This window comes from Petromyzon marinus, chromosome 13 (assembly GCF_048934315.1).
Source record: "Petromyzon marinus isolate PM22_M1 ecotype Great Lakes invasive population chromosome 13, UKy_Petmar_22M1.pri1.0, whole genome shotgun sequence".
NCBI classification, from domain to species: Eukaryota; Metazoa; Chordata; class Hyperoartia; order Petromyzontiformes; family Petromyzontidae; genus Petromyzon; species Petromyzon marinus.
The window spans coordinates 8,564,707-8,581,513 of NC_133679.1; the positions used below are offsets into that span (position 1 = coordinate 8,564,707).

At 48.5% G+C, this 16,807-nt stretch overlaps 1 protein-coding gene across 3 annotated transcripts in view; it reads left to right on the plus strand.

The window, feature by feature from the left end:
• LOC116941956 (integrin alpha-10-like) overlaps positions 1–16,807 on the plus strand; it is a 67,550-nt gene that overhangs the window by 25,906 nt on the left and 24,837 nt on the right. For all 3 annotated transcript variants that reach the window (XM_076066840.1, XM_076066841.1, XM_032953386.2), the window contains exons 3-10: positions 3,387–3,508; positions 7,123–7,214; positions 7,781–7,895; positions 8,768–8,895; positions 9,989–10,137; positions 12,509–12,659; positions 13,784–13,949; positions 16,154–16,227. In XM_076066840.1, coding sequence (XP_075922955.1) covers positions 3,387–3,508; positions 7,123–7,214; positions 7,781–7,895; positions 8,768–8,895; positions 9,989–10,137; positions 12,509–12,659; positions 13,784–13,949; positions 16,154–16,227 — 997 coding nt within the window. The remainder of the gene's footprint in view (positions 1–3,386; positions 3,509–7,122; positions 7,215–7,780; positions 7,896–8,767; positions 8,896–9,988; positions 10,138–12,508; positions 12,660–13,783; positions 13,950–16,153; positions 16,228–16,807) is intronic.

Here is a 16,807-nt window from a genome sequence, read left to right on the forward strand (position 1 = left end):
CAAACCATTGTGTGCGCGTAAGCTCTCATCTGTCACACCATCATTCGTGCTGTTTGATGCTGGCCGTTTAGCCTTTTGGGCCTGTGCTCAGCCGCACTGCCATCTATTAAAATGTTACTACAGCGGGCTCAGGGAGAAGGTGCAACAGGGCGCGCGTGTGTCTTTTGGCACGCCCGTGCCCATTAATATAGATGGGGCACGTCGCTGCCGCCGTCCGTCCGTGCGCTAAAACTGAACCCATGCGTGAAGACCTCCACAGCCTCGCGCTCGCCCCGGGCCTCGTGGCCAACGCGATGGGGGGAGGGGGGGGGGGCAGCGGCAGCCACCCCACGCTCACGGAGAATGAAGACCGCTCCTTGTTGCCGCTGTCGACACGCGGGCGGTGGACTCCGCAGGGGGAGTGGGGGGGGGTGTTGTTGGGCTCTCGATCCGTTGCTGTCTCGTTTACCGCATGACTTAAGTCAGGAGCCTGGTGCCTGCGATGATTTCTCTCCGTTGTTTTTTTTCTTCCTCCACGCCTTTGAAGTCGGCGTGAACAAGTGAACTTGTTTCCATGAAGGTGAACCCCAGTCATGCGCGTGATTACGCACAACGTTGGCGCGTAAATTGTGGGGGGGGTTTGTCCCTGCAGTTTTGATAGTCCCGTTTGATGTGTTAGCCGCGAGTATGCGGACTGTTAACTGTGCGTTTAGTTTCCACACACCATAACACAGTTTAACGTGAATTTTTCTTGGGTGCGCGCAGTATTTTGCTTGTGTTCCTGCATGCGAGTAAAATCTGTAGTTCATATTTCTACTCGATTCATGACAACAATGAACACCGATGCTGATAAAATAATAATTTTTTAATCTATTTAACCAGGAACACCTTACCGAGTCCAAAACCATTTTTTCGGACAGTCCTACATTGGAATATTTGACTAATTTCATTAAAAAGCATTCTGCACGTGGGAGAAAACTACGTGGTTTTATCCAGAGTATCTGCAGAAAACCCAACATGTGACGGAATAACGTGAACGTTCTGCACAGGTGGGCTCGCAAATCCACTTGCTGTACTTCACAGCCCAGTTTCACAAATCTCCATGATCCAAATCTACGTGAACTCTTGCCTCCCAAGTCCCACACTACAGGCGTATACTACAATTGTCTAATGTTTCGTCCGCATGACTGAACCATGCAAGGTCATTGTCAGATCCCTGTCCTTTAATGAAAGATCATGGAAAGGGCATGCATATTCAGCACTGAGGCATGAGGAGTAAGAGAGAGAGACTTGGAGTATTGTTCCTCTTCCAAAACGTCGCAATGTTTAAAAAAACACACACACACACAATAAAATGTTGGTCTTTGTTGTGCAAGTATCCAAGCCCTGCGGATTTTACTTGCTGACTTGGCAACATCGCTGAGTACAGAAGGCCGACCTCACCGAGCTGTCCCATAGACGGTCGGCGGCAGCGGCGGCAGCGGTGGCAGCGGCGGTGGCAAGCGGCGGCAGCGGCAGTATTTCACACTCGCAGCCGTGGGCAGAAATTGGCTGTCGTTCTCCTTTCGCTTAGAACAAAAAAAAATTCAATTCAAACCCCCAGAGACGTCGTACAAACACACGCGCGATCGTTCCTGCCAAACCCAGAGAGCAAGGACAAACGGGGCTCGGTTTTGAGTTGCGGCGAATGGGGTAATCCGGGAAGCCACCGCAAAACGTTGACGCTTTAAGTGGCGACAGTGCGTGCGCGTTGCAGAAGCATCTCGTGGTGACTACCTGCTGCACTATTGAAGCCATCGTGTAACAATTAAAATATAAACACTTTTCATCTACTATTTAAACGAATCGCACTTTATTGTCTTATTAACAACTGTCAGAGTTTCATAAGATGCTGAAGGGTCGTACACGGTTCCTATATTCTGAGCCGATTAAGCTGTATATAGTTGCACATGCCTCTAGTCTGGTGAGGTGGGGTAAGAGTTGGTGGATCGCACTGAGATGCTTTACATCTCTTTAAAATGTCCATTGCCACAATTATATTCTACTTGTGCTGTTGACGTTATATCTTGAGATGAACACATTTACATGCAGCGAGTAGAGTATCACCCTGTGTAAGATAACAGCCCCAGGAAAATGACATCAAAGAACTGCTTCTGAAATCGCTACTGGAAGCCTCCGCACCCAGAGAACACCTTTTAATGTCCTGCCAAAATTTCGTCCCGTGTCAATCAAACAAAAACATTTTAGTCTCAGAGCTGAATAAGATAAATTAAGTGAAAAAACTATCTTGATTTGAAGCTTTCGTGACTGCAGGCATCCATACTCTTTGGTTCTGTCGGTAAAGTCACGTAGGTAGAAAATTAATAGATCACGACGTTTCGATCGCAACACAAGCGACCCTCTTTAGGTGAGAGAGCAGGTGAGAGAGTAGTTTTCTCTCTCTCGCCTGAAGACGGTTGCTTGTGTTGCGATCGAAACGTTGTGATCTATTAATTTTCTATCTACGTGACTTTACCGAAAGAACCAACGAATATGGGAAAACTGTGTTTGATAATGATATTTTATTTACAAATATCGTCAATGTGAAGCAGGCTGAGACGATCAACTCACTTCACATGAGAACCTGGATTCGAACCCAGGATTTCAGTGGTGTTAACTCAGTGCTCTGATCCCTGAACCACTTGGCTACTGCAACAAAGACACCCATATGCAGGGCAGGTAGCTCTTCTTAAGGAGACGGTATAGCAAGTAGGTCTTCTTAAGGAGATGGTATAGCAAGTAGGTCTTCTTAAGGAGGCGGTATAGCAAGTAGGTCTTCTTAAGGAGGCGGTATAGCAAGTAGGTCTTCTTAAGGAGACGGTATAGCAAGTAGGTCTTCTTAAGGAGACGGTACAGCAAGTAGATTGCTGCCCTATCTGTACATCGTGTGCGTGTTTTCTCCTTGTAACAGTGGGTATTCTTCAACGACTTAATTGTCCGACCGTGCTAAAAAAATCCCCAAAATACAGAAACTTGGTCAAACATCCAAATAATCAGTACCATTTTGATTTAAAGCTTTCGTGACTGCAGTAATTCATATTCATAGTTTTTTCGGTAAAGTCACGTTGAAGGGAAACAACAAAATAATAAAATATATATAAAACAATAAAAAAATATTTTATTATTTTGTTGTTTCCCTTCAACGTGACTTTACCGAAAAAACTAAGAATATAATCAGGACCATCTTAAAAGAGTCTTTAGCCAAGTGAAGTCATCCTGGGTAAATAAAGAACTTGTTTTCACGATGCACAGTAGAGAAAATAAAAACACACGCGCGTGCAAAACAAAACCAAAGCAAATAAAATGCTCCGTGAGACACATGATGGGGGTTTTTTCCTTCACCATCTCCCACCTCTTATTTTTTGCAGGCTGCTCGTGGGGGCACCATGGAAAGGCTCCGCGGGCACGCGGCCGGGCGACGTGTACAGATGCCCCTTGGGACTCGGGTCGGAGGTCACCAACTCCAGCTGCGAGAAGCTGGGCTTGGAGAGTGAGTCGCGCAATGACGCGAGGGCCGCCCGGGACCGCGCGAAAGCGGCGAGAAAACGCCCGGCCCTCCCAGCGGCGGGGAAGTTTTGTCTAGCGCAGGGAAGCGTTTGAAATTTGGCACCGGCAACCAGGGCAACCCCGCGAAGGGCGAACGTCAACAGCGATGCCACCCCAGTGGGGGGCGGGGGAGGGGGGTGACCGTTGATGGTCGCGCCCGGCGAGACGTGGCCACTCGGTTTAAAGAAGGAGGATGGCCCCAAGGAAGGTCGGTGGACCGGCATAGAGAGGTTGTGCGTAGTTCTGGGGGGGGGGGCCTTCTTTGTAGATTTAATTCCCTGCCTTTGACGGTTTCACCACCACCCATACCCAATGCCAAACGCTGCATTGATATTCACATTGGTGATTTCGGTTTTTAAATGTGATACATGCGTTGTAATACTAAATCAAACATAACTTTTACAATTTTGCGGCATAATTGGTGGAAATACACATATGTCAGTGATGATATCTGACTTTAATTACCAAATTGCATCATAGAATGTATCATTGTCCTACAATATTGCATTTGAACCATTATAAAGCATATCTTTATATATTTGTAGGACTCCCCTGCGTAAAATCCGCCCTGGTCCCAAGCACGCATTGCTTCCATCGGCAATTAAATCAACCCATTTTTATGAGATTTTGAGCAGTGATAACATCACGGATGGCGGCAAAGCCTCTGCACTAACGTTGAGAGGCGACAGGGCCCAGTGGTAAGATTTGCCGATTTCCTACGCCAGATGCGGGTGAGGGAGATATCTGAGCAGAGCACATGTTTAATAAAGCGGCGAGGACCGCGAGGTGCAAATCGATGGAAGTAAAGCAATGGGCGTGGTCAGGAAATAGATTCTGTTCACTCACTGAATTGAGTCTGCATGTTGAACCGATCTCTGTGGAGCTTTGACTGTTACCGCCCATTAGCATGGTTTTTCTCTGTCAACTCTGGTTTCCTTCCAAATACCAAACACTCATTAATGGTTCCGCGCCTCAGAGTCACGGCAGTTAATGTCTGTTAAATATTGTGCACGTTGCTAATTGAATTGTTATCATAATGGTATTGCCCAAACATGTCAATGCAGGACCCTGCAGAAAATCAGTTTAAAGACATAGCATTACTTTCCTGCGTACATACAGTTAACAATTATTGTTATTTCAAGGATATTTCTGTCAGCTTGGATTCATCAGTTTACCATCGTAGACCACATTTGGTGAAGAGAGCTTTCAAACACCAACGGCCGATATTTTTTCTCTACCTCTCTGTAAATTTCCCCTTCTACTTGGATCTAAAAAAAAAAAACAGGCTAATATTGGACGTGGTAAAGAACCTATAATCCATCCGGAATGGGCTGATGGATGCTTTCCAAGGGAGTTCAGCGAGCTGTTTGGAGGGATGCCATCGTGGAACGCAAACAAAGGCTCCATAGCGCAACTACAAATAACGAGGAAGTTAGGAAGCGGATAATGTGATCCACGTTTATTTGGTGAGAAACTCTTGGTCGCAGAAGACGCAGGCGTTTTAACAGCCATTTCCCAAATGTTAGGTCACTGTGATCCTAGTAAATGTATACGTTAGCAATGTTGGATATTATGTATGTTGATTTGTGGACCGCAACTATGCTGCTACGAGGGCTGGATGCGAACGGCAGGAATCTGTTGTTGACACAGCGAAAGCATCCCTTGCGTGAAGCATTTGTTTCAACACCTCCCTGCCTCTTTGCTTTTTACATTTTTCCAGAATGCAAAAGAGGAGTTGGGCGGGGGGGGGGGGGATTTTGGCGGAAAGAGAATTTGCTGAGCAGAGGAGAAGCTCGCTTGGCCTTTGCGTTTCCTTCCGGATAATCGAGCTGGTTCTGAGGCAGTGTAACAGATTCCCGCGGGATTCTCTGTCGAGTCTGGAGAGAGGGAGCAGGGAATGATATACCGTGCATCCCTGGCCTCAGTGCAGCAACAAGAGAGAGAGAGAAGGTTGCGTGCGATGGTGGGGTTCAGGCTATCTGATCTTGGCACTTCGGGCTGAGGGGGCTCAGGCCATGTATATTCTCAGATCGTTCCTGCTCTTCATGCTACTCGTTAAGGGAATGTTCTCCCGAAAGAACGTTCGAAACCAAAAAACAGATAGGACTGATATATTTTTGGCGAGCTCGTTCAAGAAAAATACAACAGCACCAACAAAATATGAATGCAAGGGACGTACGGAATCTAAATATTTACTTTGCTTTTTCGATTAAAATAATCATCGTTTAATTTGTTTTCCAAATTGCATAATTTAATTACCCCTTGTTTAACATTCAACAACTTACCACAACGCATTATATGTAATTATAATCAGGGGAAATCTAGGCATCTGCCAATATTGCCAATCTTGGCTGCTGCATATACAGTGTTATGACCTGGAGCAATTTATTTCAGTTTGCTTTATGATTGTCGGTTGTGTTGCTATTTTTGCTGCTGGCTTTAGCCACTTTTGGAGAGGGGTGGGCATGGGCATGAAGACGTGAGCCTGGTGCAGCTCCACGTGCAATGTCTTGAGTGGAGACCCATGCTGTTCTCCCACGACCACTTTAAAAGTAGGCCCTGTCCTGGATCACAAACCCGGGGCGAGTGGCATCCGCCCGAGTTGCTGTGTCTGCCCCACTTAGCAAACCCGGTTTTCTCCACCCCACGTGGCCCATTTCTCATGGGTTTAGCAGTTCACTCAGTTAAGGGAGCTATGCGCCTTTAGACGGATCGCCTTTAAATGGGTTTGAGGTCACGGGGTCAGCATGGTAGAGAGACACGAGATCAATGGGTATATGGTGCCTTAGGTCGGCTTCAGGAGTTCAGGGTTGTGCCTTTGTTTAGAAAATAATAGATTTTTAGATTGGGAAAGCGCAGGCTAATCCAATCACGTGATAAACCTTGCTAAAATAAAGCAGTGTACGTTCACTTCCTTCCAACGGTGGTGGAGGGAGAAGAGAAGGAGGAGGGCAAGGGGCTCAAGGGGAGGGGGCCGAGTGGGAAGGACCGAGTCCCACGGAGCCGCCCGTGGAACAGCCCAGCATGGCCCGGGGTATTGTGTCATAGAAAGCAGCACTAGTCCCACTGAGGGCCAGACTTAATAACCTAATCATCATCTCTCAGGATGGATTATTACATCTTCGCTTTAACTACACTCAATTCTCAGTGCTTTGAAGTGGAGGCGACCTGCCTGCCTCAAGCACGAGACTTTCGCACGGTGGATAAACTCGTGGTACGAAGGGCCTTCTGCGTACGCGTGTGTGCGTGTGTGGGGAGTAGTAGTGCAGTGGTTAGTGTGCTGTTCTACGAACACAGCCACCCGGGTTCGATTTCTGCTCACGGCCAACACCAGTGACGATTATCTGAATGGGTCATGGGCCACCCCTGAGTCGACTCAGCCTCAAATGAGTACCTGGTGAGGTGTGTAAACATCGGCACCGGGGAGACGAAGGCGGCCGGGCGTGGTGCTTACCAACCAACTCCTCGTGTGTTGTGCCGGCCTTCATAAGTGCTCGCAAACAGCACTTGCTCCGACAGGATGCTTTACGTGCGAACTTTGTATTTTGTGTGGTGCAGAGGTGGTGTCCGTGCCATCTGTCACGGAGGTGAAGGAAAACATGAACCTGGGAATGAATCTCGCGCCGGGGCCAGATCCAGGGAGCTTCACCGTACGTCCACACGCTCGCCGCACTTTGCACGGTTGCGAGCCTGTGCCACTGTGACCAGAATGCCGCTGGGGATGTGGATGGTTGGTTCAGGGGCCACGACACTGGGCAGGTTACCACTGAGATGCTGATTTCGAATCTGGGGTAGTCAGTATTGATTCAATCTCATTCTTTAGGGGAAAAACACTGAACAATAATATGAATGTATACATCTTATAAATATGAGTTTCAAGATGTTATACAAGGCAACCACATAAACAATCAGTACATGCAAACAGAATAAATAATAACAATTTCTTAAATACAAAAAAACCCACTAAAAAGAACAACAAATACAAGCAATGGGCCGGTAGCACTGTGATCGTGGGTTTGAATCTGGGTTTCAGCCAGCTGAGATCATACCGGGTTCTCAAGTCTATGCTCGATGAGTTGATTTGGCATGGGGGCATGCACGAGCGGCTGATGAGAGGGCCGCCCTGCCCAGCCGCCGGACCATCGCCTCGCCGCAGAGCATCACGGCCAGAGTGATGCCCTGGCCCGCTCCTCCCTGCCCCGCCGTGCGTGTGCAGGTGTGCGCTCCGCTCTGGGCCCAGGAGTGCGGCAGCTCCTACTTTGCCCCCGGAATCTGCAGCAATGTCGACTCCGGCTTCAACGTCTCCGAGTCGTATGCGCCCACGCTTCAAAGTAGGAACAACAGCCTCTGACACCACACTTGCTGACTTCTCAGCTGCGTCCGTATTCAGCGTTTAGCACAAGGGCTGTAACGATTCGTCAATTGATATTGATTCAAAAGCTGCACAATTCGTGTGCTGAATCGCACCTTTATATTGTGCGTTAATGGGTCTATCTGACCCTCTGCAGGCACGAGAGGTCGTGGTATTGTGGCACCGTGCGCATCTCTCAAACAGAAGTCAGGCGCTCAAATCCTGGTTGGAGGTTGATGCAGCGCATCATCTCTTTTGGATTGGTAGAATACGCATTCTATTTTTGAACTTTTACGGCATCTAAATCTCAAAGCACACTGATTGTATTATGAATTCCATCTCTAGCTCAGGACCACCAAGAGAGATGAGAGCTACCCGAATCTTGTTTGAATGTGTGGATGGCCTTAATCATCATAATAATTGATATCTCCATATTAATCCACTGCTAGATGAAGGCCTTCCCACGCCACGTCGGTCACGTGCACTGTTTGTCAGTACCTCGTCATGCTGGTCGGCGTTGATTGGTGAAAGCGCTGGAGATGCAGCCGGTTTGGATCTCGCCCAACGCTGATGTTAGCCACGCCTCGGAATTGAACTTAGGCCACTGGGTTTACAACGCAGTGCTATAACCACTACGGCGCTGCTAATCCAACTTTGGCTTTGCTGTCTGAATAATGGGTTTAAAACTGCAGCAGCAGTGGCCATACATGCTCACATAGAGGGTTTGCATGATATCGGCTGAGAATCAGAATCCGATGAGCAATGAAGCTATATTTCAGAGATGTCCAGTGTGGGCAGGTCAGCAAGTTGTACTGTGAATGACCCTTTCCCACTATTTGTCCCTCTCCCCAGAATGCGGCTCCTACATGGACATTGTCTTCGTGCTGGACGGCTCCAACAGCATCTACCCATGGTCCGATGTCCAAAACTTCCTGGTCAAGACTCTGCAGTCGTTCCACATTGGGCCTGATCAGACACAGGTTGGTGGCTGGCGTCTGGGCCCATCCCAGTCGAGTCAATCCGCCAACCCACTTACACGAGCTTCATACAAAACATAGTTTTTTTAGGTTAGATCGCGCAAATATATACACAGCAATGAGCTTCATGTCGGTTCATCTTCTCTGTGTCTATCATTGTATAGGTCACGCTGTGTCTGTCACAAACCAAATTGGGTGGGGGGGGGATCTTCATCGTTGTGCCTCTTTAGAGGATGACGTTTGCCTGCCCGGAGCTAATGTTGTTGTTGTTTTCAAGGAAAAAGTAGCACAAGGCAAGCTCTTCCCATCTTACAGGAATGAAAATAACTCGCCACAATTGTCATTAACGCTGCCGAAATAGAAACGTGTATAGATATTTAACAGTCTGATGTCTCTGGCAATAGCCCCTTCAGCATAGATACAGATCTCGTCTCTGTGCTGCCTGACACAAGATGGAATCTTCGTTCGTGAAAAAAAAACCCTTTAAAATCAGCGCCAGGAGAACACTTGTGGTCTCACATCAAACGGAGCATGGCTCTCGTACGTTTTAATGTATCTGATGGCGTGACGTGTCTTCAGAACTTTTGAAAACCATTCTGGTGTACTTTTAAGTCTTCATTAACAGCTCTACAGTGCTGTTAAAATTTCAGTCTCTTTTTCTTCTTGTCATCATTGAAGCTTTAAACTCACGTCGGACAGCCCAGAACACGCAAAAAATCCACAAGACAAACGCTACGTATTTGTGTTGTGGGCTGTGTCCGTGTTTGTCAGCGGTTTAGAATCAGAATCAGAATATTTATCGAGACTGGAGACATCCGATGAGCTATGAAGATGATGTGGAGTGCGGGCGGGTGAGCGAGCTCCAACAGCAAACGATACAAAACAAACCCGATAGGAGTGCAAAATAGCGAAAAGAGTCAGCAGGTCACTAAATATATCGTAAAACAATAAACACATTAATTGCACGAGTCCGATTCATCAAGATTGTGCAAGGCAGCGAAAGCGACAACAAAACGGTCCCAGGCCACACACCAATTAGACACAAGCGCACAGCAGGAGCGCCCCCTCACTGAACGTGGCCACGCCGCCACCGCAGGTGGGCATCGTGCAGTACGGGGAGGTGGCGACCCACGAGTTCGACCTGGGCGACTTCCGCTCGACCGAGGAAGCGGTGGACGCGGCACGGCGCGTGCGGCAGCTGCGCGGGAACGAGACGCACACGGCGAAGGGCGTCTTCACGGCGCGGTAAGAGGCCGTCCATAAATGACGTCACGCACCTAGGAGGGGGGGGGGGTGGTGGGGTCAGACATTTGTGACGATGTGTGACGAGGAGGAGGGGGGCGGGGTTTGAGAAATGTGACGTCACATCAAAATGCGCAACTTTAAATAAATATGGACAACGCGTTCTACTCAATTAAATAGACTTTTTAATAAATGTTTTCTCCTACACCATCAGAGTGCAGCTCCACATTAAATACGCACTGCAATGACAATAGTTTAAAGCGGTTTGAAGCATGTGTTTTTTTTGGGGGGGGGGGGGGACAGAGCTTTGTGACGTCATATTTGAGGGGGGGGGGCTCTGACTTTTTGTGACGCCGTGGGAGAGGCGTGGTGGCGGTGACCGCGAGGCGATGGCGCCGCAGGCATTTGTCGGCACATTCGCCGGGGTTGCGGGCGCCGGGATTCGGTTCGTGATGGAGCAACGTGGGCGAACGGCGTTGCGCTCCCTCGCCCAGCTCACTCGCTTGCAACAACTCGAGCGCAACTGCAGCACTGGTTCATAAATGACAACGTTTCACTCCTCCCACGACGCGAATGCATAATTCGACCGAGATGGCAACAACGAGGGAATAAAACAATCGGTTGTAATTTTGGCTCCATCTCGTCATGCTCATTATTGAGGATTTATGTTGTACTGTGACCGTGAAATGTTACACTTCTTAAAATCACTGTCGGTGCGAATCATTAAACACCTTACAAATAAACTACAAATAAGCGCACACACTCTATATGCTATTCATAGCAATGTAAGGTGGCACAGTGGCAGACTAATGTCCGTTTGCAGGCTGGTGCTACGTATACCTTGTGCCGCATAGGGCCAGCTGCCACATGGGCTACCCCGAGGCTATCCTGCAGTAGGGCATTGGGCTTGATTGAGAGTCTTTGAGGCGTTTTAAGTCTAGAGCCACTCGACGTGCACATCCTTAGCCTCACGGTGAGGCAGTTCATGAGCCACGATGTCAGGCCGGGGCCGCGGTTGCTCACGATCACAGACCCCGTGGGCCTGTGGGTGGTTGGCCAGTTGCCGTTCGCAAGTAGTTAAGTGAAAGCAGAGAACACAGATGCTTTCATTGCTTGCGGTGGTTGTAGCACTCTTGGGGAAACAGGCCATCGAATGGGAAGGGTGGTCACTGCGCTCCGTGGGGAAATGCAACGGGAAGGGGCCCGCTCTGTGCTCACTTTTTATTGGTGCACGTCACAATGGAGGTCTCTCGACCATCTGGGCCATTGCAGTCATGTGCACGTGCGGAAATCGAGGTGCCAGATTTCTCCGCACGGCATAGCGTGCTCCGTGCTTTGTCAAAATGTTACGTACGTGTCGATCGTGCCTTATCCATCGTATCAAGAGCTGAGCACATTTACATTCGGCACTCCGGCAGTGAGTAGTGCACCACCTGGTGTCAAGAGATCAGATACGAAAGATGAAAAAGTCACGTAGCTACTTCTGAAGCTTACATCAAATGAAGGGGCTAATCCCGAGAGAATGAACGATATATGTCCGACAAGAATGTTCAAATTTCTGACTCTCAAAGTTGGAATAAGATTGACCACATGACAAAATTAATTTAATGTCAGACAACAACTATTTCCTGAAATGCACCCAATCTCATCGGATCTCAGAAGTTTCAGAAGCTAAGCATGCCAGAGCCTGGTTAGTGCTTGTATGGGTGACCACAAAGGCCTTTACAGCTGTTGTAGGTGTGTGAGGTGGCCAGGAAATGGCAGTGCTGAGTGACACCCCCCTGTATGAACGGTGGGGGGTGTCTCTGGTGTCTCCGGTTTCCTCTGATGTGAAGCCAAACTTTCATTCATGGGAGAGGTGAAACATCTCAAAGTAGCAGCCCCCACCTTGAATACGAGTTTTGGGACTCGACAAGGCTTTTCATGGTTAATAATTATCATTCGTATAGTTATTGTGCATGTATTGTAATATGATTTGGTAGGGCGGGGGTTGCAACCAGGCTAAGACGATCACCTCGTAAGATTGCGTGTTCAATTATAACACCAACGAACGTTTATTTAACGTTTTGTGGAGGAGGTGGGGCATGGAGCGCGGTAATGACCTGAACGTTTACGTATTCAATCAATAAATTAATAAACAAAATAACCATTTAACTTAAAAAGCACGACACCTAATCGTGATGCAGGCGCGACAACACGGGTGTGTGTGTACATATAAACATTTGACACGAAACAACAAATAATTGAAACGACCACACGACTGCCACAACCCCCCCACCCGCTCCTCACAAAGAGCGCAACAGCGGGTGAAGGCATCGGCTGATCTACGAGCTCACGACACACCATAACGCCTGTCTCCCTTCCAACCTTCAAGGTCGGAGGCGTTCTCTCCGGAGCGGGGTGCACGTCCCGACGCCCAGAAGGTGATGATCGTGGTGACGGACGGCGAGTCGCACGACAAATACTTGCTGCCCGAGGTCATCGATCAGTGCGAGAGGGACGGCATCACGCGATACGCCATCGCCGTACGGTGCCCGCTCACCCAGCACCGATGTGCAGCGACTCCCCAGGGCGATCACTGTCGCTCGGGGTTTTTCTTTTTCCTCAGACTCACGGCTCACGGTGGTCAATCTTTAATGGCATTGTGCGCGCACGTAATGTATGTTGAACTTGCTTTTGCACCGTACGTAGCCAACCGTGCTAATCGGAGGCGCGGGGGAAGGACAGCAAACTAAGCACAAAATGCAGTTCTGAAGGAGTGAGTTTTCAATTTAGATTTTATCCAAACACCCCCATGCAGGATACTTCTCGATAAATAAATGGTACAACAAGGTGAATATACCTTAACTCACGTATTTTGACCAATTATAATGTTCTTAATCATTGGACAGGGCTGGGGTAGGGCTGTGGCCTCACAATCAGAAGCCCTTGGAGTTCAAACTATAGACAGGGGGTGTCTATTAATCCGACCATCAATCCATGGACAATAAAATTGCTATCACCTTTTGGGACATCAACAGTAGTTGCCCTATGGACATATTGACCCCCAGCATGGGATGTAGAATTTACAATTGTCTAAGAACTGGCAACATAGATTTAAATCAGTGTTCTTCATTGCAAGGCCCGCGGGCCACTGACAGCCCCTGGTGGCCTTTAGCGTGGCCCCTGACGTGCGGCCCCCGATAGTTCACGAAAGTGAAAAACCCCATCGTGCTGTTCAACCCATTGGTTTCAAATGGTGATGTCTTATCGGCAAAAAGTGTCCCCCCTCTGAAAATGAGTGAAGAACGCTCATTTAAACCATCCATATTGACATACATATGTTGATTTTTTAAAAGGCTAATTCACGACCCTATTTTAAACACCTGCTGCATCAAGGGTGTTGTGGGGCCATACTACACCACGCTGGTCAATGCGGGTTTGTGCAGGGGGGGGGGGGGGGGAGGCCAGGACCAGTGACGATATCACTCACCGCTGTCCTTAGTCGTGGGCATTGATCAAACTCAGTTCGCCGGGTTCATAGCAGAGTTGTGCTCACCACTGCGCCATTGCTTGCTGCCCCCAGTGTTGGTAACCATTTGTAACGATGATGATGCTGATGAGGAAGACGACGACGACGATGATGATGTTGACGACGTCGTCATCACAGGTGCTACGCTCGTACAGCTCCAATGCGGATGACGTGGCTCGGCTGATTAACGAGGTGCGTTCCATCGCCAGCCACCCCGTGGAGAGGCACTTCTTCAACGTGACGAGCGAGGCCACCCTCATCGACATCGTCGGCACACTCGGGGAACGCATCTTCAGCCTCGAGGGTGCGCGAAACGCGCTCTCTCACTTTCTCGCCGCGCGCCCTGAATTTGAACCCAGGAACTCGGAGATGACCGCTCAGTCAACTGGACCTTGAACCACTGGAACGCACCACATTTTACACTGCCTGCAAAAGGCACAATTACCACGAGGCACTATGGGAAACCATAGCTTGGAGAATCTCACGTAATATCGCTCTCCATGTAGTATCGTGTGTTGGCAATGTAGTGTGTTCTGCCCATTGCATCAACACGTGAATGTGGCCACAGACGGACGGAGGCAAAGACAACAACTGTGTGGTGCTGGCGATCGGTAACAACGATAACCCCGGCACACGTGGCGATCTCTCAAACGGCGACCTCTCCCCGTCTTCTGGGGTGTAAATATTTACAATGAATTATGCGGCTTCCAAAAATATATGTTTTTAATAGCGGGCAATTACACAGCAATGCTAACACTGATCTATGTTTGTTCTAGGCTACTAGAGACCATAGGCTGTCCCCCCTTGTGATTTATTGGAAGCACTCTCATGCTTATTTGCTAAAATCCCACGTGCAGGTGACGAGCCAAGCACGTGCTTGCCGGTAAAGTGTTCTCTCAGGTCAGGGTCCTTCTGCTGCCTCCACTTGGAAGTCTTCCTGGCCACCCAGATCCCCCCCCCTCCCACCCCTCCACTGCTTTTACGTAGCGACCATACATGGATAGAGGCACGGAGAAATGTAAACATGTCTCGCTTTAGCCCGGCGCTCGCTTGCAGTCTCACAAACATTTATTCCTGACGTCACGTTTTATTTATCGCCGTGCGTAAACCGTCAAAAGGTATTCGTGGACGCAGGGGTTTTGGCCAGGCGGTGTGGCAGTTTTGAAGTTAGGGTTTGCTTATGCACACGCAAACACGCACACATACAACAACGATGTAGAGCCTTATAGGCTGCTGGGCAAGTGCTCTTACCAAGCACCTATTAAGGGTGGTTTTAATCTTGTGTAGCCTATGGACAAATCACATGGCATGCACTCAATCTTGTTAGAGAGAGGAAGCTAAGCAGGTTTGAGCCCGGGTAGTGGTCGGATGGGCGACCAACAGGCGTAGCAGGCGTAGCAGGCGTAGCAGGCGTTGCAGGCGTTGCAGGCGTTGCAGGCGTTGCAGGCGTTGCAGGCTTGCAGTTGGGGCTACATGATATCAGGCATTGAAGATGGCAGCAAGGCAGTGTAGACAAAATATATATGTTGTTACTATACTTCTATACTCCCACATTTATCCTGTCCACCTTCGTCAACCCACACTTACCAGTGTGGTGATGTTTGGTCAAACAACCCTCACGACCCCCGTGGCATGGGGAGGCCCTCATTCAGCATATGGGTTGGGTTACTCTGTTACAAAAAAAACAATTGGGTATAAATATTCTGAAGGGGAACCAATATATTCCCAAATACTGGTTCCGATTAGAAACAAATATTAAATCCTGGAATAACAAATATTCTCCGATACTTGCATGAGGGTATGGTGTGACCAGCACCTTGACTTGCCATATTTGTTTCCGAAAGTGGGTAATGATTTACACACTGCACCAGGTACTAATTGAAGGCCAAGGTGACCTAAGGTAGGCCCAGGACAGGTTGAAGATACAACTTGCCACACTGATGTTATCCATGATTGTGAATCAAGCCCAAGTTTCTGGTATCATACGGGTATTTGTGCCACTGCCACATACACGCTAAAAGCGTTATCTCGACATGTCCAGCTCTATTAAGATTCCATCTCAAGTAAGCTTCTATCCCCTCATGATCATTGCACTCTTTCCAACTGAGGTTAAACGTTTTTACGTATTAGCTCCGGCTGCCCATATGTCTGTAATGGATCTGGGCACGATAACTCTCGTAAAGGTGATCATATAATAACAAAACTTTATTCGAAGGTTTTATTGATATTAGGAATATGCCATTTTGAAAACTTACCGAATTTATCAAATGGTTGCTCACTATTTGGAAGATTGCAGTCCAGAGCAAATTGATTAATATGTATTCTCCAATATCAAAACGCACCTTTCCCTGACAGCTACCCGTTAGCTTTCCGTGCTGCCAATCAAATATTCTCAAAGACAAATTCAACATGGGACAGCGTTACATAATCACTCGCAGTGATTTCACCCCGTCACCTGCCCCCCCCGCTACCCACCCCTCCCGACTTGTTTCACTGCTGTTTTTGCAGGCACAAGGGAAAAGAACGAGACTTCGTTTGACCTGGAATTGTCTCAGGCTGGATTCTCCGCTCACTATGTCGGGGTAACGAACGCAAATGCTCGCGAAGCGTTCGACCGCCCACGCACGGAACAGAGAGAGAGAGAGGAACAAAACTCCCGCATTCCAAGCGGGGCAAAGTTACTTATCATAGTCGATGACAAAAGCGTAGAAGCAGCGGCTTCTAAAAATCTCCCTCCTCTCATGTATCTTCAGAGGCTGGAAGGATTTTTTTTTCAATCCTTCCCCCTTTTAAAATGCAGGGACATCAACGAGGCTGAGCGTTGTTGTGTCTCGCCGCTAAACACGCCGTCCCGTGTGATGGCCACGTGCCACGGCTGGCCCGCTTCAGCGACTCTTCACCGCTGCCCCTTTCGTTGCCGATGTTGCTGCTTTGGCACGAGCCGATTCCGCGGCTTTGTGTTGCAGCCGTTCTCATCATCGCCAACGGGCTCGTGTGCGGTCAAATCTTACTGCACTTTTGTCACCGTGTGCACACTGCACAGCGTTGGGGAAATTTGTGTTTGTATGAATAGGCTGCTTTTGTTGTTGTTGCCGCCGGGGCACGGTTTATCTACAGCAGTGAGTTGCACACAGCACACACACGTAACCTCCCTTCTTCTTA